The following is a 24,974-nucleotide window of genomic DNA, read 5'->3' as shown; positions in this document are numbered from 1 at the left end:
ACGTCACAATAAGGTGTCTGAACTCTGAAGAGAGGTGTTAATTCCGCGAACATGAAAGCAATGACCATCGATGAAGAACAAAGTAGTGGTTCTAAAACAAATGGAAAAGGAAATGGACTTTTGTTGTACTATCACCATTACTCATTTTATTCCCAAAAGGTATGTTCTTATTTTCCGTTAATAACAATAGTCTGATGTTGATGTTTAAATGAGATAGGTTTCTGTAACTTTGTTTGCCTGCCATGTATCATACGTAAAAGATATCTGATTTGTGTGTCTCGGTTTTTTAATGTTACTATGAATATAGGTTCTAATGGCATTGTATGAGAAGAAATTACCGTTCAAATCCAGCATCGTCAACATTACCAAAGGAGAACAGTTCGAGCCATGGTTTTTGCACATAAATCCAAGAGGGGAAATACCAGTATTGCAGGACGGCGTGAAAATAATTCCTGATTCAGGAAGAATATTAGACTATTTGGAGGATAACTTTAGTAACGGCAAGTTTGTACGACAAGAAAACTACAACGAACACAAAATCACCAGTTTTCGTAACTTTCATTTTCATTTCTAGGTGATACACGACGACTTATACCATTGGATCAAGGAGCAGAAGTTCGTCAGAAGGTTATTCATTTTAGGTCAGTTATAGACCAATTACCATCAGGGGCAATTACCTTGGGATCATTTTTTCATCCTCAGTATTCTCAGAAACCAAAACTACCATTCATACAGCCAGTAAGAAGAATGTTACAATGTAAGATAGTCATTAAGTTAAATTGAAACAAGACAAATGAGAAGAACCACAGTAATTGTCATTGTATTACTGACATTTCAGCTGCAGAGAAGAACAGCTGCATGACTCTTAGATATCACGCAGAGAAGAATCCTGAGTCTCGTGATGTCCTCTTGCAGAAAGCAAAGGCTCAAGAAATTAAACACGAGAAATTACTTGTCAAGGATGAGTACCAGAAGCTCCTCGAACAAGTAGACTCAGTGTTGTCTGAAGTGGAAAACGAACTCGCATCGCATGCTGATAGTAAGTGTTTCACATTGTTAATGTATACTTCACCTTGTTCTGCTCTCTGACAGGCTACTTCTTTATGGGATATAAGAACACAGTAGGTTTGTAGAATATTTTAGCATTATGAGTTCTTTGTACCCACTTAGGCAAAGTAGCAGTCTTTGTGGCTGTCACAGCATGTCATCACTCTGAAATATACATACTTTTGTGCATTGTTCTACATGGTAATGGAAATCACATTGCACAAAAGTTACATTACTTTTAATGTTAAAGAAGTTAATATTTGCATATGCTTGCAAGAAAACTGTTTGCTTTTTGTGCAGTGCTTACAATGGCAATGTTGGTTACCCTCTCCCCTCACCTCCTGAAATCATGGTTACGATTATAGACTGATCTATATAACAGCTCAAGGTGTAGGTTAGGTTGGAAGTTGACAATTTGGTTAAGAGTTGACGAAGCCAATGAATGTGAAAGCAGAAAATCTGGTTGTGGTAAAAATTTGACTGGTAGCTAAGCTTAATGTTTACATCCGCACCACATTGAAAATTGCGAGGTGGGTCCAATAGGTAATTTTTATCAAGCACAGCTGTGTGTGTTGCAGCAACAGTACTTTGTAGACTTCGTATTCAGTTGAGATTGTCTGCATATAATCACACTTCATTTGTAAAGAAAATACCACATGGTAATCATTCTCTTCAGATCAAAGTTTATGGAACCCCTTGAAATAATAAGAAAATAATCTCACCTGTGTCTTGTTATTAATAAGTGCTGAATACTTGTGGTAGAGAATATAAATTTCTGTTTTACAATCTTTTGCGCAGTAGCCACAACTGTTATGTAAATCCCAAGTTGTTTGATTTAGAAACTTCTGCACTAGTAGTTTGTTTTCATACAGTTTGTGAACATTAAAGTTACATCCAATTGTGAATAAGTTAATTAACAGACACTGCAGTTAAGAGAGTGCTTAGTTCTTGTTGTAAGTGGAAATTATTAACTTTTTACATTATATCATAACCTGAAGTGCTAATCAGTAGGCCTAATTTTTGCGGCTGGTAAATAACGAAAGTTCATGTAGTGTGATATGTGTTAAGTGATTTAATTCTATGTTTAAATGTGTAATTGGTGTTCCAATGCATGGCTGTTGCCATAGGACAGTCAGAGAGGGAACAGTATGTGTTGATTGTGGGTTGGGATTTCACTTGGGTGACTGTAATGGGGAACTTAATGGAGCTCTCCCATGGAAATGTAGGTTCTGCAAACAAGAGAGTCACTGAACAGAAGGCAAAGATTTGTGCCCTTCACACTGAATTAGAACATTAAAATTTGAACTAGATAGTTTGAGAGGGAAAATGATTGTGGGAACTGGGTAAAGGTAACAAACAAAGAGCAAAAGGGGAACAGCTGTTCAACTTCTTCATTTACATCTTAGCTTACAGTATCAAAAAAAAATTAATGTGTTATCTGAAACAGGCAGGGGAAGAGCATCATCCATCTGTAGGACACATTAGGGTGCAGCACACTTGTAGCAAAGAAACTAAGTGTATGTCAGTACCAAAAGAGAGTAGGAAGAAAAGAGTCTTGCTGATAGGTAGCAGCCATGGGAGGGGTGTAACCAAGATGGTACAGGACAAATTAGGAAAAGGGTACCAGTTCACAAGTATTGTGAGGTCAAGTGCTAGTCTTAGCCAGGTGACAGAGGAAATGAGGAATTTGTACAGATATTTTGGCAAAGAGTATCAGATTATTTTAGGACATTATGATTATGCGGACGTAATAGTGTCATGACCAACCATGGGTTAACATTGTTGTGAACTGTGTGAACACAGAATTAAACAGTCTGATGCTGACTGAAATGAAATATCACATGAGTGCAGTGCCTGTTGCTACAATTGAGAGATGTGGATATATGGTCTACACACGAATAGGAAAGGGAAAGATAGACTGGCTGACCTTTCTGCAGATAACATATGGGGAGGAGGGGCACACCATCACGCAAAGCAAGCTCCACATATAGTTAGAGTCAAGAATGACAGTGGTTGAGTTTAGGCTTGTTCTGCGCACCTATGTCACGTATTCTCCAACAGCCAATGAACATTCAGTAGTGTTCTGAGTGCTCTGCTGTGCATGCCATAGCTAATGAAAGCATTAAACATGATCATAGTGAGTTGTGTAGTGAATTTCGACTCCACTTGTTGTGAATTGTCATCACTGACTGTGGTGGTAAGTGATAAATTCTGCATAACCAAGCGAGAGACACAATTTGCAGGATATACACTTTCTTCAAGTGGAAAGCAAGTGCATACGTGTACCGCAACTGTTACTTGGAATTGTCAACAATGCAATCCTCGACCGTGCTTTGACTTACCTGAACTGCTGTCATTCGTGGATGGGACTACAGTCTCAGAGAGGAAGCTTTTTTAGGTCAGAATCATGATTCAAGCACTCTGTTGTGAAAGAAGTCAGAGTAACAGAAGAGCCCCACAGAATGTTTAAGAATGCACGGAAAAGTAAGGTTAGCTTATTTCATCAAAATATTAGAGGACTGAGTAATAAGGTAGAAGAGCTCCTTGTCTGTTTGGAAAATTTAGAGAGCTCTGAAAAGAGACATCCTGTGCCCATCTGAGCACCACATAATCACCACAGGGATAAAAAGCATCTTACTCATGCAAAACTGATATGGGAAAAGGAGGAGTTGTTACATATATTAAGACAAAATACAAGTTCAGAAGTGTAGAGACAAGTAGATTTTGTAGTGATCAGCATGTAGAAGTGCATACTTGTGAATTAATAATGAAAATTAGTTCTTAAAATTCAATTGTGACTGTATTTAGATCCTCACTAGGAAATTGTGAACTCTTCACGAGGAATCTGGATGCATTACTGTGCTATCTGTCAGTTGGCAGCAAGCAGTTAATAGACTGCAGTGACTTCAGTGTAGATTTTCTAAAGGATTCTGATAGGGAAAAGTAATCTGGAAACCTTATTTGGATCCTACAATTTGATCTCACTAATTAACTTTAAATCACGGGTGGATAAAGGCAGTAGATCCTAATAGATAATGAACCAAATACTAACATCAAATTTACTCTGTTCCATGGTAAATTCACAGCATTATTTGAAGACAGCTTTCTGCGTACACTAACCAGAAACGACAACAAATGGTCATGTGTTAAAGAAAAAAAGAAAATATGGGTGACTAGGGAGATTAAAGTATCTTGTGAAATGAAAAGGAAAATTTACCTGTTTGCAAGAACTAGTAGAGATCCTGCAGTAGTAGCACACTACAAAAACTACTCAGACTTGTTAGGAAAAATTATTTTTAAAAAATCAGGGAACTTGGAAATAATGCCAGAAATCAGTAATTCCAAAAGCAGTTTAAGGCTGTATGGTATGTAGTTAAATGAGAGACAGGACAACAAGTCACAGAACACGATGACATTGCCATTGAACTGAAAGGAAGGGCTATAAATGATGAGTCACAGGTAGCAAATGTACTTAATATTCATTTCTTAAATATGGTAGATAAATACAGTATATTGGTGTTGTTGTTGTCGTTGTGGTCTTCAGTCCTCAGACTGGTTTGATGCAGCTCTCCATGCTACTCTATCCTGTGCAAGCTTCTTCATCTCCCAGTACCTACTGCAACCTACATCCTTCTGAATCTGCTTAGTGTATTCATCTCTTTGTCCCCCCCTACGATTTTTACCCTCCACGCTGCCCTCCAATACTAAACTGGTGATCCCTTGATGCCTCAGAACATGTCCTACCAACCGATCCCTTCTTTTAGTCAAGTTGTGCCACAAACTTCTCTTCTCCCCAATCCTATTCAATACTTCCTCATTAGTTACGTACCGAGCGGGGTGGCGCAGTGGTTAGACACTGGACTCGCATTCGGGAGGACGACGGTTCAATCCCGCGTCTGGCCATCCTGATTTTAGTTTTCCGTGATTTCCCTAAATCACTCGAGGCAAATGCCGGGATGGTTCCTCTGAAAGGGCACGGCCGACTTCCTTCCCAATCCTTCCCTAATCCGATGAGACCAATGACCACGCTGTCTGGTCTCCTTCCCCAAACCAACCAACCAACCATTAGTTACGTGATCTACCCATCTAATCTTCAGCATTCTTCTGTAGCACCACATTTCGAAAGCTTCTATTCTCTTCTTGTCCAAACTATTTACCGTCCATGTTTCGCTTCCATACATGGCTACACTCCATACAAATACTTTCAGAAATGACTTCCTGGCACTTAAATTTATACTCGATGTTAACAAATTTCTCTTCTTCAGAAACGCTTTCCTTGCCATTTCCAGTCTACATTTTATATCCTCTCTACTTCGACCATCATCAGTTATTTTGCTCCCCAAATAGCAAAACTCCTTTACTACTTTAAGTGTCTCATTTCCTAACCTAATACCCTCAACATCACCCGACTTAATTCGACTACATTCCATTATCCTCGTTTTGCTTTTGTTGATGTTCATCTTATATCCTCCTTTCAAGACACTGTCCATTCCGTTCAACTGCTCTTCCAAGTCCTTTGCTGTCTCTGACAGAATTACAATGTCATCGGCGAACCTCAAAGTTTTTATTTCTTCTCCATGGATTTTAATACCTACTCTGAATTTTTCTTTTGTTTCCTTTACTGCTTGCTCAATATACAGATTGAATAAAATCAGGGAGAGGCTACAACCCTGCCTTACTCCCTTCCCAACCACTGCTTCCCTTTCATGTCCCTCGACTCTTATAACTGCCATCTGGTTTCTGTGCAAATTGTAAATAGCCTTTCGCTCCCTGTATTTTACCCCTGCCACCTTTAGAATTTGAAAGAGAATATTCCAGTCAACATTGTCAAAAGCTTTCTCTAAGTCTACAAATGCTAGAAACGTAGGTTTGCCTTTCTTTAATCTTTCTTCTAAAATAAGTCGTAAGGTCAGTATTGCCTCACGTGTTCCAGTATTTCTACGGAATCCAAACTGATCTTCCCCGAGGTCGGCTTCTACTAGTTTTTTCCATTCGTCTGTAAAGAATTCGTGTTAGTATTTTGCAGCTGTGGCTTATTAAACTGATTGTTCGGTAATTTTCACATCTGTCAACAGCTGCTTTCTTTGGGATTGGAATTATTATATTCTTCTTGAAGTCTGAGGGTATTTCACCTGTCTCATACATCTTGCTCACCAGATGGTAGAGTTTTGTCAGGACTGGCTCTCCCAAGCCCGTCTGTAGCTCTAATGGAATGTTGTCTACTCCGGGGGCCTTGTTTCGACTCAGGTCTTTCAGTGCTCTGTCAAACTCTTCACGCAGTATCGTATCTCCCATTTCATCTTCATCTACATCCTCTTCCATTTCCATAATATTGTCCTCAAGTACATCGCTCTTGTATAGACCCTCTCTATACTCCTTCCACCTTTCTGCCTTCCCTTCTTTGCTTAGAACTGGGTTTCCATCTGAGCTCTTGATGTTCATACAAGTGGTTCTCTTATCTCCAAAGGTCTCTTTAATTTTCCTGTTGGCAGTATCTATCTTACCCCTATTGAGATAAGCCTCTACATCCTTACAGTTGTCCTCTAGCCATCCCTGCTTAGCCATTTTGCACTTCCTGTCGATCTCATTTTTGAGACGTTTGTATTCCTTTTTGCCTGCTTCATTTACTGCATTTTTAATATTTTCTCCTTTCATCAATTAAATTCAATATTTCTTCTGTTACCCAAGGATTTCTATTAGCCCTCGTCTTTTTACCTACTTGATCCTCTGCTGCCTTCACTACTTCATCCCTCAAAGCTACCCATTCTTCTTCTACTGTATTTCTTTCCCCCGTTCCTGTCAATTGTTCCCTTATGCTCTTCCTGAAACTCTGTACAACCTCTGGTTCTTTCAGTTTATCCAGGTCCCATCTCCTCAAATTCCCACCTTTTTGCAGTTTCTTCAGTTTTAATCTACAGGTCATAACCAATAGATTGTGGTCAGAGTCCACATCTGCCCCTGGAAATGTCTTACAATTTAAAACCTGGTTCCTAAATCTCTGTCTTACCATTATATAATCTGTCTGATACCTTTTAGTATCTCCAGGGTTCTTCCATGTATACAACCTTCTATCATGATTCTTAAACCACGTGTTAGCTATGATTAGGTTGTGCTCTGTGCAAAATTCTACCAGGCGGCTTCCTCTTTCATTTCTTAGCCCCAATCCATATTCACCTACTACGTTTCCTTCTCTCCCTTTTCCTACACTTGAATTCCAGTCACCCATGACTATTAAATTTTCGTCTCCCTTCACTATCTGAATAATTTCTTTTATTTCATCATACATTTCTTCAATTTCTTCGTCATCTGCAGAGCTAGTTGGCATATAAACTTGTACTACTGTAGTAGGTGTGGGCTTCGTATCTATCTTGGCCACAATAATGCGTTCACTATGCTGTTTGTAGTAGCTTACCTGCATTCCTATTTTCCTATTCATTATTAAACCTACTCCTGCATTACCCCTGTTTGACTTTGTGTTTATAACCCTGTAGTCACCTGACCAGAAGTCTTGTTCCTCCTGCCACCGAACTTCACTAATTCCCACTATATCTAACTTTAACCTATCCATTTCCCTTTTTAAATTTTCTAACCTGCCTGCCCGATTAAGTGATCTGACATTCCACGCTCCGATCCGGAGAACGCCAGTTTTCTTTCTCCTGATAACGACGTCCTCTTGAGTAGTCCCCGCCCGGAGATCCGAATGGGGGACTATTTTACCTCCGGAATATTTTACCCAAGAGGACGCCACCATCATTTAATCATACAGTAAAGCTGCATGCTCTCGGGAAAAATTACGGCCCTAGTTTCCCCTTGCTTTCAGCCGTTCGCAGTACCAGCACAGCAAGGCCGTTTTGGTTATTGTTACAAGGCCATATCAGTCAATCATCCAGACTGTTGCCCTTGCAACTACTGAAAAGGCTGCTGCCCCTCTTCAGGAACCACACGTTTGTCTGGCCTCTCAACAGATACCCCTCCGTTGTGGTTGTACCTACGGTACGGCTATCTGTATCGCTGAGGCACACAAGCCTCCCCACCAACGGCAAGGTCCGTGGTTCATGGGGGGGGGGGATATATTGGTGTAAGAACCATGAAATGGGGGGGGGGATATATTGGTGTAAGAACCATGAAAGAAGGTCGTAAACGTGGAAGAGGACTGGAGACAGTGGAAGGTTTCAGATAGATTATATAATGGGTAGGCAGATTTGGGAACCAGGTTTTAAAATGTAAGACATTTCCAGGGGCAGATGTGGACTCTGACCACAATCTATTGGTTGTCAACTGTAGATTAAAACTGAAGAAACTGCAAAAAGGTGGGAATTTAAAGAGATGGGACCTGGATAAACTGAAAGAACCAGAGGTTGTGGAGAGTTTCAGAGAGAGCAATAGGCAATGATTGACAAGAACATGGGAAAGAAATACAGTAGAAGAAGAATGGGTAGCTTTGAGAGATGAATCAGTGAAGGCAGCAGAGAATCAAGTAGGTAAAAACACAAGGGCTAATAGAAATCCTTGGATAACGGAAGAAATATTGAATTTAATTGATGAAAGGAGAAAATATAAAAATGCAGGCAAAAAGGAATACAAATGTCTCAAAAATGAGATCATCAGGAAGTGAAAAATGGCTAAGCAGGGATGGCTAGACAACAAATGTAAAGATATAGAGGCATATTTCAGTAGGGGTAAGATAGACACTGCCTATAGGAAACTTAGAGAGACCTTTGGAGAAAAGAGAGCCACTTGTATGGCAAGAGCTCAGATGGAAAACCAGTTCTAAGCCAAATAGGGAAGGCAGAAAGGTGGAAGGAGTATATAGAGGGTTTGTACAAGGGCGATGTTCATGCGAGCACTATTATGGAGATGGAAGAGGATGTAGATGAAACCGGAGATACGATACTGTGTGAAGAGTTTGACAGAGCACAGAAAGACGTAAGTTGAAAAAGGGTCATGACAAAACTCTTATCATCCGGTGAGCAAGCTGTATGAGACAGGTGAAATATCCTCAGACTTCAAGAAGAATATAATAATTCCAATCCCAAAGAAAGCAGATATTGACAGGTGTGAAACTTATGGAACTATCAGTTTGGTAAGTCACACCTGCAAAATACTAACATGAATTCTTTACAGACGAATGGAAAAACTGGTAGAAGCTGACCTCGGGGAAGATCAGTTTGGTTTCCATAGACATGCTGGAACACGTGAGACAAAACTGACTCTATGACTTATCTTAGAAGATAGGTTAAGGAAAGGCAAACCTACATTTCTAGCATTTGTAGACTTAGAGAAAGCTTATCTGATCTGATCTGATCTTATTTGAAGTATGTAATGCACCACTAACTTGTGGCATTTTTCTGGAGAGGCTGATATATATAATTGTTAAACCCCTCTTTGAGAAAGGTAATAAGACAGATGTCAATAACTATCGATCCATTTCACTGCTGAAATAATTTCCAAAATTTTTGAAATGATGATGTATTCTAGCCTAGTATCTCACCTTAGCAACAATAATACCCTCAGCAAATCAAAGTTTGGATTTCAGAAAAGTTGTCCAACTGAGAATATTATTGATATGTCCACGCAACAAATTTTACAAGTAATAAATAATAAAATAGAACCAGTTGGTATTTTCTGCGACCTATTGAAGGCATCTGACTGTGTGAATCACAGTATTCTCGTAGAGAAGTTGAAGTTTTACAAGCTTGATGGTGTAGCCAAAGGAATGCAGAAAGTTGTACTTAGCAGTTCAGTCAATGTAGTCCCAGGATGTAATTCTGATTGGGGAGAAAGCACATATGGAGTTCACCAAGGCTCTGTGTTAGGTCCATTATTTTTCATCGTATATGTAAAAGATCATCCATCTAATATACAAAAAGCGGAAGTACTTCTTTTTGCAGATGACACTAGTATTGTAATCAATCCAAGCTTATGTACAGCAGCAGCAGCAGAAGAAATGGTAAACAGTTTTCTTGAAAGTGTAATTGACTGGTCTTCTAAGAATACACTCACCCTCAATTTTAAAAAGACACAGCTTATTAGGTTTTGCACATGTGGACCTACTATACATGGCGATGAAATAATAAATAGAGTGGAAACTTCAAATTTCTTAGGTGGTCATATTTACGATAATTTAAAGTGGAAAACACACATTTTTGAACTCCTAAAACAACTTAGTTCAGCAATGTTTGCACTTCGAATCATTGCAAATCTTGGGGAGAGACAAATCAGTAAGTTGACATATTTTCATTTAATAATGTCATGTGGGATAATGTTCTGGCATAACTCATCTTTAAGAATGAACGTCTTCATTGCTCATAAATGTACTGTAAGAATAATACATGGTGCTCGCTCATGATTGTCATGTATTTAAGGAGCTGGGCATTCTGACTACAGTTTCACAGTATATTTATTCCCTCTTGAAGTTTGTTTTAAATAATCCATTGCAGCCCGAAAGGAACAATAGTGTACATAATTACAATACCAAAAGGAAAAATCTCATACATTTCTCCACATTTAGGTTGTCTTTGACAGAGGAAAATTTTTTACAACTTACCCAGTGATATAAAATGTCTGACAGAGAGCAAAGTAAAATTCTACAACAAACTGAAAATGTTTCGTGGTGGCAGCTTCTTCTGTTTCATAGAATTTCTATTATTGTAATGTGTAAAAATTGGTGGGTATAAGCTACCAACTCACATCTGTATATTTAATAAAAATAATAGTAATAATAATAAATACAAAAACATACAAATGTTCGACATGTAGCCATATTTACAAATTAATTTGCAATGAGAATGTGAGATGACTCGCTCCAAATTGTTACGATTTATTGTGCAAATGATACACGGAACTAACTTGAACCACCATACTGAGGGTCTTTTGTGGACCCCATGTTGTCTTTCATATCATCCATTATTTTGTCCTCTGAAAATGGTGCACCACAGAACAAACACTGCCAGTGTCATGTGGTTTGCAAATAATTTTGATCACCTTGTGCTCAACAGCCATTTCATGTTAATATTAATAAGAACCACCACAGCCGTATTAAGGCATGTTTATTTTGTCACAATTAGTTTTGTTCAGTGAATACCATCAGATGAAGCTGCCAACACTCTTCTTACTGAGTTCTCATACATGACTCAAAAAGTCTTATGTAACACTGGAGGTACATTTTGAGTATGACAAACACAAAACACTCTTGACGACCACCTGGTAGAAGTTAACTGTTTGCTGTGCTTCTGTTTGCAATCGACAGAGCATTTGTGTGCTTTCAGTGTTACGTAAGACAATTAGACTTTATTCAGTCATGATAATGGGTGCAATTGTGTGAGAATTTGTTAAGAAGACTGTTGACATTAAATGAAATTGGTTATCATGTATTAAATCTACGTTAGTATAGCTACGGTGGTTCTTAATAATATCATCATGCTGTTTGGTTGTATATTACATTTGAATACGGAACTTATAAGTGAGGTAGCAATAAGTTATTTACTTCACCTTCTAGCCCTAATTCTGAGAAAAGATTTAGTCAAAATAATCGTACATTGGCTTCTGATGGTCTGAAATGGCATAGATGTATGCAGAGTAAGTTATAGGCCTGGTTTTTTGTTTGTTTTTGAAAACACAGAGTCTCCCATTACTAGATTTCTTTTCTAAACACATTTTGACTTGTATAGGCCATCAATAAAGGATACTTATGTTACTGAAATCCGCAAAGTAGTTGATTAGGTATTGCAGAATTATCATTGACTACTTATACAGCTTGTCATAATTCGTTGTTGAAATACATTATGACCAGAAAGAGATATCCACTCTGCAGCGGAGTGTGCGCTGATATGAAACTTCCTGGCAGATTAAAACTGTGTGCCGGACCGAGACTCGAACTCGGGACCTTTGCCTTTCGCGGGCATGTGCTCTACCAACTGAGCTACCCAAGCACGACCCACGCCCCGTCCTCACAGCTTTAGTTCTGCCAGTACCTCGTCTCCTACCTTCCAAACTTTACAGAAGTTCTCCTGCGAACCTTGCAGAACTAGCACTCCTGAAAGAAAGGATATTGCGGAGACATGGCTTAGCCACAGCCCTGGGGATGTTTCAAGGACGGGGCGTGAGTCGTGCTTGTAGCTCAGTTGGTAGAGCACATGCCCGCAAAAGGCAAAGATCCCGAGTTAGAGTCTCGGTCCTGCACACAGTTTTAATCTGCCAGGAAGTTTTACATTATGACCATTTATCCAGCCAATTATTGAAAATCCTACAAAATGTAACCAGCTCCACTTCTGCATCAATTTAAATCTGTGTTTCAACTGAAATTCACTTTATCTACTCCAGATCCCAAGCCACATTCAATCTGTGTTTCAACTGAAATTCACTTTATCTACTCCAGATCCCAAGCCACATTCCTAGAAGTTGAAGTCTTTATCCAAAATTCATAGTATCCTTGTCAATAAAGGCAGACTAACAAATGAAACTGTTCATGTTTTGTGAGCTGATGTTGTTTTCTGCAGTACTTTTTATACAGAGATGACCAGCTTCAAACTTGCAGAACGCAGGAATAATTCTCAAAATAACTTTTCTGCTTGAGGATATCCAGTATCTAGTGTGCACTGCAGTATAATTCAAGAGCCTGAATGCCTACTATACCATGTGGGCCGTGTTATCCACCCACCACCAGGAGACTTCTCATATTCTTAACAGTTCCTCAAAGTCTTCCCAACATATTGCCTCACCCCTCAGCCTCCTTGGCCCAATGTCCATTAGTCCTTACCTATATTAGTGTTTGTTCGAACTCTGTCTTATTTTTGTTATTTACTAATTTAATCCTTCCCCCTTGTGCAACCCCTACTTTTTAATTTTTCTCTTTAACTTCATTATGCATTTCACCTTTCCATTTTTCGTTGTAATTTAATCAATCTTTATTTTTTACCCTTTCACTTCTGTAGTCATCAAACTCAAGTCACCTGCTTACTTGTGGACATATCTTTGATGTCCTGCTCTCTGCACGTTTTTTCCTGCACCTTTGTTTCCCTTTGTCATCATAAATGGTTGGTCCCTCATAACCTGAGGTCAGAGCTTCAAACCACACTCGGTACGGACTTTTGTTGAAGTTTCGAGAACATACCTTCACCAAGGAGTCGAGCAGTATATTGCTCCCTCCTACGAATATCTCGCAAAGAGACCATGAGGGTAAAATCAGAGAGATTAGAGCCCACACAGAGGCATACTGACAATCCTTCTTTCCATGAACAATACGAGACTGGAATAGAAGCGAGAACCAATAGAGGTACTCGAGGTACCCTCCGCCACACACTGTGAGGTGGCTTGCGGAGTATGGATGTAGATGTAGTGTGTCGTACAGTCCCCTCCTTACTGCCGCTCCCCCATTTGCATTCCCATAAAATTTCTTTCCCCCCTAATGAAGCAATCTATTGTTCTGTAAGCTGTGAGTGCTGTGATAGATATGTTGGAATAGCTCCTGAGAATTGTGTACCTGTAGTACCTATAGCAGAGGTACCTCAAGTACTATTCTCTCCCATGGATCCTGTCTCCTCCGCAGAAAGTAGAGGATCTGTCATTACCTATCCACTTGACTGTAGGTGGCATGTCAATAGCAGATATAGGTGTTCTGTACAAGGCGGACAGTGACCAGGCAGGACACAGGGTGTTATACCGATCCCCCTAACCAACAAGTTTGAGGAGCTGTCTGTCACTGAAACTGAGCTAGTGGGGCTCACTTCACCTGTTTTGGGGAAACCTGCTTTCTTTGGTGTCAGGAGGAAGCAAACACAAAAGGGTGGGGGTCTATCAGACATTTGGTGAATGATGGTAGCTCTTAGGGAAATGGCAGCAAGGGATAGAAAAGGGCACCAGTTGCACTAGGGGCCTCATTCAGCTTGTTGAAGAGGCTATTCCAGCAGCCATTGAGGGAACATGGTGCAACCAGCTGCAGATTGCAGCGCACGTTGGAGCAAATGATGCCTGTCGCCTAAACTACGAGGTCATTTTTGGGTCATTCCAGTGACTGGCAGAGAAGGTTGAGAAGACAAGCCTTGCATTTGGTGTTTCCATGAACCTTTCAATTTACAGCATTATCCCTAGAACTGATTGTGGCCCTTTGGTTCTGAGTCAAGTGGAAGGACTGAACCAGAGACTTCGAAGGTTCTGTGAAAAGCTAGGCTGCAACTTCCTGGACTTGCGCCATAGGGTTGAGAACTGTAGGGTCCCCCTATATAGGTCAGGTGTGCACTACACATCAGGGGTCGCCCTCTCCATCCAATCCAGATAACGTTAGCTGTAGGGAACCCAGAAGTATCAGTGTAAGATCGAAAGAAATGCCTCTCACAAATGAGAGTATTAAAATCCTAATGGTAAGCTGCTGAAGCATTCGCAACGAAGTGCCAGAGTACATAATACTAGGTACAGAAAGCTGGTTGAAACCTGAAATTGCCGGCTGGTGTGGCCGAGCGGTTCTAGGCGCTTCAGTCTGGATGCTACCGCTATGGTTGCAGGTTCGAATCCTGCTCGGGCATGGATGTGTGTGATGTCCTTAGGTTAGTTAGGTTTAAGTAGTTCTAAGACTAGGGGACTGATGAGCTCTGGTGTTAAGTCCCATAGTACTCAGAGCTAAACATGAAATTGGTAGCAGTGAGATCTTCGGGGGAAATTTAAATGTGTATGGGCTGGGCATAAAATGATAATTGAGTCCTTCTATCACCCATCAGACTCCTATCCTGATGTAGCTGAAAACTTGAGAGAAAACCTCAGTTCATCAGTGGAGACTTTAATCATCCAACAGTTAATTGGGAAAATTACAGATTTGTTAGTGGTGGGCACTACAAGACAACGTATGAAACTTTACTAAAGGCTTTGTCTGAAACCTACCTAGAACATATTACTCGGAACCCTGCTCATGAGGGAAATGTATTGTACCTAATGCCAATAAATCCTCTTTGAGGATGTCTACATCGAAACTGGTGTCAGTGACTATGACACAATTGTGAAAAGATGAATGAAATAAGTGTCAGTGGTGTTGAGAAACATCTGAAGTTGTTAGAACTGAACAAAGCTCCAGGCCCTGATAGGATCCCTGTCAGAATTTATACTGAATTTGTAGCTCAGTTAGCCCCTCTTCTAACTATAATCTATTGTAGATCCCTCAAACAGAAAACTGTGCCAAGTTATTCGAAAAAGATGTAGGTCACACCTGTCTACAAGAAGGTTAATAGAAGTGATCCACAAAACTGCTGTCCAATATCGTTGACATCAATTTGTTGTAGAATCTTAGAACATATTCAGAGCTTAAACATAATGAGTTATCGTGAGCAGAATGACCTCTTCAATGCCAACCAGCATGGATTTAAAAAACACTGACCATGTGATACCCGACTCTCACGTTTCTCACATGACATATTGAAAGCTTTGGGTCAAGGCAACCAGGTAGATGTAGTGTTTCTTGATTTCCAAAAATCATTTGACCCAGTACCACACCTACACTTATTGTCAAAAGTATAATCATGTAGGGTATCGAGTGAAATTTGTGACTGGAATGAGAACTTTTTAGTGGGAAGGACACAGCATGTTATCTTTGCTGGAGAGTCATCATCAGATGTAGACCTAACTTTGGGTTAATTTTTTTGTGCAGATAATGACCTCTCATATAAGTCTTTAAAGTTGTAGAAGTCTTTTTGTTCTAGCTCTATTGCAGTTATGGGTGGCTTTCGGGGAACCACACATATTAATTAGGCCCAGTCTCTTGGCAGTTGTACTTCAACAGTTGTTGTTTTCTTTGTCTTCTCAATGGTTGTGTGAACTGAGTCAGCTTCCAAGTGAGGATGTCCAACTTCAAGAAACTTGTGGTTGATTTCAAATGTCTTCACTGAATCATGAATTCTTCCACTACTCTCAGAAACATGAAGGCAATAAAAATATTTCTGTCTTGTCCGGTACACGAATCGCTGTACAGGTGTATCTCAACAATTTCACTGGCCAGTATATTCAAATAACCATATAGACAATGATGTATTTGTCACATTTTGCATTCTGTGTGGGCTCTAATCGTAGGAGGGAACAATATACTGCTTGACTCCTCGGTGAACGTATGTTCTTGAAACTTCAACAAAAGCCTGTACCAAGCTACTGAGCGTCTCTCCTGCAAAGTCTTCCACTGGAGTTTATCGATCATCTCCGTAAGGCTTTCGCGATTACTAAATGATCCTGTAATGAAGCGCGCTGCTCTCCGCTGGATCTTCTCTATCTCTTCTATCAACCCTGTCTGGTACGGATCCCACACTGGTGAGCAATATTCGAGCAGTGGGCGAACAAGTGTACTGTAACCTACTTCCTATGTTTCCGGATTGCATTTCCTTAGGATTCTTCGAATGAATCTCAGTCTGGTATCTGCTTTACCGACGATCAACTTTATATGATCATTCCATTTTAAATCACTCCTAATGCCTACTCCCAGATAATTTATGGAATTAACTGCTTCCAGTTGCTAACCTGCTAAATTGTAGCTAAATGATAAAGGATCTTTCTTTCTATTTATTCGCAGCAAATTACACTTGCCATTCCCTGCACCATGCATAAATTCGTTGCAGGTCCTCGTGCATTTCAGTACAATTTTCTATTGTTACAACCTCTCAATATACTATAGCATCATCCGCAAAAAGCCTCGGTGAACTTCCGATGTTATCCACAAGGTCGTTTATGTATATTGTGAGTAGCAATGGTCCTATGACACTCCCCTGTGGCACACCTGAAATCACTCTTACTTCGGAAGACTTCTCTCCATTGAGAATGACATGCTGTGTTCTGTTATCTAGGAACTCTTCAATCCAATCACACAATTGGTCTGATAGTCCATATGCTCTTACTTTGTTCATTAAACGACTGTGGGGAACTGTATCGAATGTCTTGCAGAAGTCAAGAAACACGGCATCTACTTGGGAACCCATGTCTATGGCCTTCTGAGTCTCGTGGACGAATAGCGCGAGCTGGGTTTCACACGATCGTCTTTTTCGAAACCCATGCTGATTCTTACAGAGTAGATTTCTAGTGTCCAGAAAAGTCATTATACTCGAACATAATACATGTTCCAAAATTCTACAACTGATCTACATTAGAGATATAGGTCTATAGTTCTGTACATCTGTTCGACGTCCCTTCTTGAAAATGGGGATGACCTGTGCCCTTCTCCAATCCTTTGGAACGCCACGCTCTTCTAGAGACCCACAGTACACCGCTGCAAGAAGGGGGAAAGCTCCTTCGCGTACTCTGTGTAAAATCGAACTGGTATCCCATCGGGTCCAGCGGCCTTTCCTCTTTTGAGCGATTTTAATTGTTTCTCTATCCCTCCGTCGTCTATTTCGATATCTACCATTTTGTCATCTGTGCGGCAATCTAGAGAGGGAACTACAGTGCAGTCTTCCTCTGTGAAACTGCTTTGGAAAAAGACAGTTAGTATTTCGGCCTTTAGTCCGTCATCCACTGTTTCAGTACCATTTTTGTCACAGAGTGTCTAGACATTTTGTTTTGATCCACCTACCACTTTGACATAAGACCAAAATTTCTTAGGATTTTCTGCCAAGTTAGTACATAGAACTTTACTTTCGAATTCATTGAACGCCTCTCGCATAGACCTCCTCACACTACATTTCGCTTCGCATAATTTTTGGTTGTCTGCAAGCCTTTGGCTATGTTTATGTTTGGTGTGAAGTTCCCTTTGCTTCCGCAGCAGTTTTCTAACTCGGTTGTTGTACCACGGTGGCTCTTTTCCATCTCTTACCATCTTGCTTGGCACATACTCATCTAACGCATATTGTACGATGGTTTTGAACTTTGTCCACTGATCCTCGACACTATCTGTACTTGAGACAAAACTTTTGTATTGAGCCATCAGGTACTCTGTAATCTGCTTTTTGTCACTTATGCTAAACAGAAAAATCTTCCTACCTTTCTTAATATCTCTATTTACGTCTGAAATCATCGATGCAGTAACCACTTTATGATCGCTGATTCCCTGTTCTGCGTTAACTGTTTCAAATAGTTCGGGTCTGTTTGTCACCAGAAGGTCTAATATGTTATCGCCACAAGTCGGTTCTCTGTTTAACTGCTCAAGGTAGTTTTCAGATAATGCACTTTAAAAAATTTCACTGGATTCTTTGTCCCTGCCCCCCGTTATAAACGTTTGAGTCTCCCAGTCTATATCCGGCAAATTAAAATCTCCACCCAGAACTATAACATGGTCGGGAAATCTACTCGGAATATTTTCCAAATTTTCCTTCAGCTGCTCTGCCACGACAGCTGCTGAGCAGGGGGCCTATAGAGACATCCAATTACCATGCTTGAGCCTGCTTTAACCTTGACCTTCACCCAAATTATTTCACATTTCGGATCTCTTTCAATATCTTTTAGAAGAATGAGATCGAGAATAATGGCTTTCATAAGAAGGAACCACATTAATTTGTTCCTTTATTAAATCATTGTCGTCAGATGGAACTTTCGGATGATTAGAATGTTTACAACGTCCATCTTCAGAACACACTCCTCCTCCAGTGCCCCATCTTTTGGCCACAATTATTCTTACCTTCTTTTGTGTTAAAGAAAATGTACTAAGGAATATATTCTGACGTAACTTCTATATTAGTCTCCAAAGAAGGACTAAAGAAAGTATTTCCTGGAATATTTTCGCCTGCTTGCAGTTCCTTCAGGTTTGTGCCTTAAATGCTTCGCATGTTTCATTTCCTCAGACACATGATTAGCTATGAACTGATTTTGAGCTTCTGGGGACAATTTGTAATATTCTATTAACATTTTCTCTCTCTCACCGTCATTTACTTTTCCTCCGCAGTTTTTCCTGCACTTTCACAATGATTTTAGAACTTTAGCAGGTATAACTTTTCCTTTCTACGTCACATATTCCTTTCCTGCAGTTTTCAGTTCTTTCCTCCGATTTTTTTTTTTTTTTTTTTTTTGCATAAATTTTCATTTTGCTTTCTTTTCCTGGATGAATCCTGTGGATCACATTTGTTCCTCCCCCTTCTACTGAACTTTGTTGTTTCATTGCCAGGCTACTATTGAATTAGATCAATTTCTTCAATTCTTGAAGATCTTTTAACTGTCTTTCGTACAGTTATATTCCCTTCGTCATTGCTTTCATCATTACTTTCACCACCAGTTGGAACATATTTATCAGAATCTTCAAATACATCTTCATCAGAACTTGAAATCACATCTGCCAATAATGACGAACATGCATTTCCTTCTGTGCTGGTACTGGGATAACCTTCAGGAAAATAAAAGTGAAATAAATTGAATAGGTGGTTGATAATATTTTATATTGGCATTAAGTAGAGAGACCAGTCAATTTATGGTCTTGTGTTGGAAAAATTAGGGATCACCTCTGTGGAACATGATGTTTGTGCCCACCTAGACTGTGTAGACTCCTCACTAACAACGTGTCGAATGGTTAGGGGAATTGTTAAAGGAACAACTCTTATTGTTGTGTATTCCCGCCAGATTTAAGTCCAATGTCACAGCATTGTATAAATTGTTGAAACCATCTGTCAGCAAAAAAGGCCAATGTCAACATTGGCCCTTCTTACAACAAATGTAAAATAAGAGGGAGGACCAATGTCAAGATTGACCCTTTTATGCTGATTGGGAACTTGATAAAACACTTTTTTTTGTATCTTACATCTTAAAACCCCAGTATCTCATCCGCTGTGGCTTAGACATTGGCTGTTTTAACATTATGAAGAGCATGTGAAACTATATGGCGTACACCAATAAAACCAGTTTTGACAAATATTGACATTGGCCCATTTAGAACCAAGCCACAGATTTAGTCAGATCGTGATAATGTTTCAACGTGGTACAGAGATTGGCAACTTGCTCTAAATGTCCAGAAATGTAAAATTTTACACTTCACAAAATTAAAAAACATAGTAGCCTATGAATATAACATCAGTTAATCACAGTTGGAATCAGCCAACTGCTACAGATACCTGAATGTATCACTTTGAAGGGATATGAAATGGAATGATCACATAGGTTCAGTCATGGGTAAAGCAGGTTGTAGACTTTGGTTTATTGGTAGAATATTGGGGAAGTGCAATCAGTCCACTAAAGAAATTGCTTACAAATCACTCATGCGATCCATCCTAGCATACTGTCCAAGTGTGTGTGATCCGTACCAGATATGACCATCAAAGGATATTGAAATTATACCGAGAAGGGGAGCATGAATGGTCACAGGTTTATTTAATTCATGGAAGAATGTCAGAGAGATACTGAAGGAACTGAAGTGGTAGACTCTTGAAGACAAACTTAAACAATCCCAAGAAAATCTGTTAACAAAGTTTCAGGAACCAGCTTTAAATGATTCCTCTAGGGATATACTACAACTCTCTACGTATCATTCACACAGGGATCATGACGATAAGATTCGAATAATTACTGCACACACAGAGGCATTCAATCAATCATTCTTCCCATGCTCCATACATGAATGGAACAGGAAGAAACCCTAATGGTATAATGGGACATACCCTCCACCATGCACCTCATGGTGGATGTGGATGGAAGGACATCTGCATCTCCTGAAGATTAAAACCAGCCAGTTTGATGTGATAAATAAATTAAAAAAAAAAATTTGAACTGAACTTCCCATTTTATTCAGATAACCAACTCTTGAACTGTTAATAGTCACATTAAAATCATAGTTAGCACAGGAGGTAAGTTCTGGTAATGCATTTCAAAATGGAAAAAAATTCTGATTGGAATGCTTTTACTTGTTTGCTGAGTTGCTTGGTAACTATGCAATGTAACACCTGCCAGAATTGGAACAACACAAATAGTTTACAGAAGATCAGGAAAGGGATGATAAATGTCCTACTTGACCTTTGATGACAGGAATTAATAAAATAATCCAGACACTCATAAACCTTGTGCATGGTTGACATTTGAACATATAATGATCATAGACGTGGTGAACATTAATAGAGAGTCAGTAAACAACTTTTGCATGATGTCTTGAATTTGATAATAGCATGTGGAAACAATGTTCCCAGAAGGATAAAAACAACAGTAATAAGTCTGCTCTGTCACCTTGGAATGAACAACTGAAAACGCAGACTTCCTATAAACACCCAGTCAGTCAATTGGAAGATACCGAATTGATCAGTTGGAATACTCCCTCCCCCTCCCCCTTGTCTCTCCATACCCCATGCATCCTCAGTTTTACTGATGTCATCTGAAGATGGCGCTAGGTTGTACTTCTTATTCTCATTATTTCATACATTTGCTATTTTGTTGTTAATCTATTACTTTGTAAGCAGTTAGTCAACACAATGAGTGTACAGAATACAATTTATATTACTTTGTAAGCAGTTAGTCAACACAATGAGTGTACAGAATACAATTTATGTATGCGTAATTTGTCTCGTCTGTAGATCCAAAATTTCCACTTCATTGGCAGTGCTGGATGATCCAGTGTTCTCATCTCTTTCTTACCCCATTTTCTTCAAGAAAGTGAAACTTATTTTTGATAGTATCAGTTAGCAACATCATTGTTTCTGTATGAAATCAATACGCACCATCTTCACAAATTATACACACAGCCTGCTAGGTAAGATTTTATAATTGTAGACTTCTCAAAGTTGTTTGACATGGATCACATTGTTAGTTAAGAAAGATATGAGTATAAATAATGGTAGAGCTAAAGGTAGCAACTCACTGTATAGTTGAAGCATTGAGTACTCAACAGGCATATAAATATGACTGGAAATATTGCTAAGCCTTCAGAAAGTGTCTTTCAGAGCCAACTAATACAAAATAATATCCTCACACAAAAACACATATTACATCCTAACTACATTGTCTTGGCTGACTACACTGCTCCTCCGCTATAGCTCAATCTGGTAAGGCGTTGTAATGGGAGGAGGAGACAGTGTAAGAGGAAGGCGTTAGTGTAAAATGAGTAAAGCATGGGACATGGTTGGAGATAGCCACCAGCAGAGAATGAGACCAGGAGGATTGTGGGGGGTGGAGGACATGTTGTAAGGACAGTTTTCAGCTATATAGTTCAGAGAAGCTGGCTTTGGGAGGGAGGACTCATATGACACAGGCTGTGAAGCATCCAGAGAAGTTGAATGTGTTGGACTTGGCAACATATACTGCAACTGTACAGTAAACGCTTCGTCTAGGCTGCAGCTTTGCAGCGTTCATTCATTTGGATGAGGATGCAGGGGGTCGGTTGATTGACAGTCATGCCCACATGAAAGGCTGCACCAGAGTTACATTACAGCTCCCTATCATACTTCTGACAATATCCTTGTCTCCGATAAACACTCACAGTCCAAGACAACAGATTGGGTTCTATTACTTGACAAGTCTTTGAGCCACTTACACATCTGGGAACCTATTACATAGCACAGACCTTTAACAGTCTGCAGTGGGGCACTGTGTTGAATGCTTTCCACAAATCTACGAATATGTTATCTGCCTGTTGCCTTTCACCCACAGTGTGCAAGATATGCAAGAAAAGGGCAAACTGAATTGCATATGAGTCATGCTTTCTTTGCAAATAGAATCTTTTCTGTCTGAAGGAAATTTGTTTTTTCAGTCCTGATTGATAAAGACAACATTGTAAGATCATCTGCATCTTTGTTATTACAGCTACATTTTTTTTTACTTGCCAGTGTCTATGAAGAACAACACATCATGTATTAGTGGAATTTGTTGTCTTCTAAGGAAGTGGTTTGCAGTACATAGATAATAAGTGCAGTTTTTTTGTCACAGGTAAAGAAGAATGGTGGTTGTGCTGTGCTCAGTTTACTGTGGCAGACATCACACTCTCAGTATTACTGGACCGACTGTATAGGCTTGGCCTGGAGGAGTATTTCTGGGCAAATGGTAAAAAGTCGCACATTTCTAAGTATTATGAACGTGTCCAAAAGCGAGAATCATTTAGGAAAACAGTGCCTTCATTGTTGTTTCATTTGAAGATGTTGTTGACAATGCAAGCACCAACTTTCATTGGTATTGGTGTTGTTACTGCTGTGGCAATTGTCATTGGTGGTATCTTATTTTTCAGGAAGACTGTATAGTGTATAAATTTTCTAGTAATTTCAGACAGGATATATATTTTGTATGTCTTTACGTGTATGTTACAGATCATTCCTGACTCAGAAATGTTACAAGTTGAATGTTAATCTTGTAGAAGTCGGTTGGATACTTAATTAAATTTGTGTGTCGGTCTTACTAGTTACGGAGTACTTGTTGTGTGTTAATGTCTTCCACAGAGAATGCAGAGCAGTGACACATGAATAATCTAGAAATGTTTGTGTATATACATATTTTGAGATTAGATGTGGCTGTGGTTATTTATTGCACGTAAAGCAAAAATTCAATTTCACCCAAAGAAAAGTTCTGAAATGTCTGCCAGAGTTGCTTTTAATGCATCATTGAAGCTGAATGAAAATGGGTAATGCAGTAAGATACCTAGTACCCAACTACACTTTTTATCTACCTTCTTTAATGTTGGATGTCTTCGTTTCTCCATTTTGATTGTATGAATATTTTTTAAACTCAAGACAGTCATTCTTAAGATATTTTGGTCACCTACATTCAAAGTTTGTACAAAGAAGAACATTGTATTGCAATTTTCAGAAAAGGTTGTGTTCATCATTATTTAATGTGGATGTTTTGAGGGGAGTAATGATACAGAGGTAAATGTTCGTGCACATCGTTGACAGGTCTTTTCAATACTGCCACGTTATGCAGTTGTAGAGTGGAATATGTTATTCAGTCAAAGTGTGAACACACACTGAGCACTTGCAAGTGACCAGTTAATTCAGTGACATCAACTTGTGATAATACTTACTTAAGAGATTAATATTATGATGGCAGTTAGTTTGTGCTTTTCTTGTTATTCAAACATGATCTGTTTCCTGCAATGCATAGAAAGATAATACACAAGAAACAAGCAATCCTATGTATGTAAAGCAGCACATTCCTCCTTCATAAACAAATACAGTACCTGTTCTGTGATTTTGGCAGAAATGCACAAATTTGTATTGATTTTAATATTATGTAACAAAAACTAAATAATTTGCAATTTTCTAACAAGGCTAGTCTGCATTTAACATTCTGTGTCGAGCTTGCACCTTGAATTTGCAATTTATTTCCTTGAAAATAGTATGTGTTGCATTATTACAATGAATTTTTGCCCCCCCCCCCCCCCCCCCCCCCCCCCCCCCCCCCCCCAGGTATTGTGATTAACTTCCCATGATGAAATTGTGGACTTCAACATTTCTTCCAACTTGCTGCTGGAAACAGAAACATAAGAAATTTGCAAGTCACTCTCAGTATTTATAATACATGAAGTTCAATCATAATCAGTTTTGAAATAAGATAGATATATATTCCAAGAGCAGTCATCAAATTGTCAGAACTGATGTGCCAAACAAGCATGCCATATCGTAATTTAGTGAGTGTAAATCTGCTGAGTAGTTGCATATGGATGCATCCAGATTGATAAATATAAAATTTTAAGTCGAGCAGTGTCTCATAAAGAATGGAAATGCTTTAATAACTGTCATTGGCAATATTTAAAAAATGGTTTAAAACAGATTTTTTGTGCATTTCTGCATCATGTTGAAATTTGTCATGTTATTGTAATCCATCTTCTGTTATTTATATAGATAAAGTATTTTGGTTTCAATGGATTGCTGCTTAGAATGACATGTGGCACAATTTTAGCCAGATCTCAAACTTCAGCTGGTGACAGACCATGTAAATACAATTCAACAGAAAATACACATTCCATTAATGTGATTGTGTAGCTATTTTCATAGTGTGCCTTTGCTCAAATGTGAATCTCAAAAGATTTTCTTGTAAAAGTGCCTTAATGTTTGTTAATAAAAGGTTTCAGTAAA

At 39.2% G+C, this 24,974-nt stretch overlaps 1 protein-coding gene across 1 annotated transcript; it reads left to right on the top strand.

The window, feature by feature from the left end:
- The first annotated feature begins 28 nt into the window (after positions 1 to 28).
- LOC126175010 (ganglioside-induced differentiation-associated protein 1) lies at positions 29 to 24,974 on the top strand. Its single transcript, XM_049921496.1, has 5 exons — positions 29 to 159; positions 308 to 500; positions 575 to 757; positions 839 to 1,039; positions 22,837 to 24,974. Exons 1-5 carry the CDS (start codon positions 52 to 54, stop codon positions 23,142 to 23,144), a joined length of 993 nt encoding a protein of 330 aa, XP_049777453.1. The 5' UTR covers positions 29 to 51; the 3' UTR covers positions 23,145 to 24,974.

This window comes from Schistocerca cancellata, chromosome 3, assembly GCF_023864275.1.
Source record: "Schistocerca cancellata isolate TAMUIC-IGC-003103 chromosome 3, iqSchCanc2.1, whole genome shotgun sequence".
Taxonomy (NCBI): domain Eukaryota; kingdom Metazoa; phylum Arthropoda; class Insecta; order Orthoptera; family Acrididae; genus Schistocerca; species Schistocerca cancellata.
The sequence above is the reverse complement of the archived record's forward strand: the minus strand, read 5'-3'. Positions and strand labels throughout refer to the sequence as shown.

Excerpts from the sequence above, each read along its gene's own strand:
- LOC126175010 (XM_049921496.1), top strand. The coding sequence starts at position 52 with ATGAAAGCAATGACCATCGATGAAGAACAAAGTAGTGGTTCTAAAACA. Across the intron at positions 160-307 it reads ACTCATTTTATTCCCAAAAG|GTTCTAATGGCATTGTATGA; the intron begins GTATGTTCTTAT and ends CTATGAATATAG. Across the intron at positions 758-838 it reads AGTAAGAAGAATGTTACAAT|CTGCAGAGAAGAACAGCTGC; the intron begins GTAAGATAGTCA and ends CTGACATTTCAG.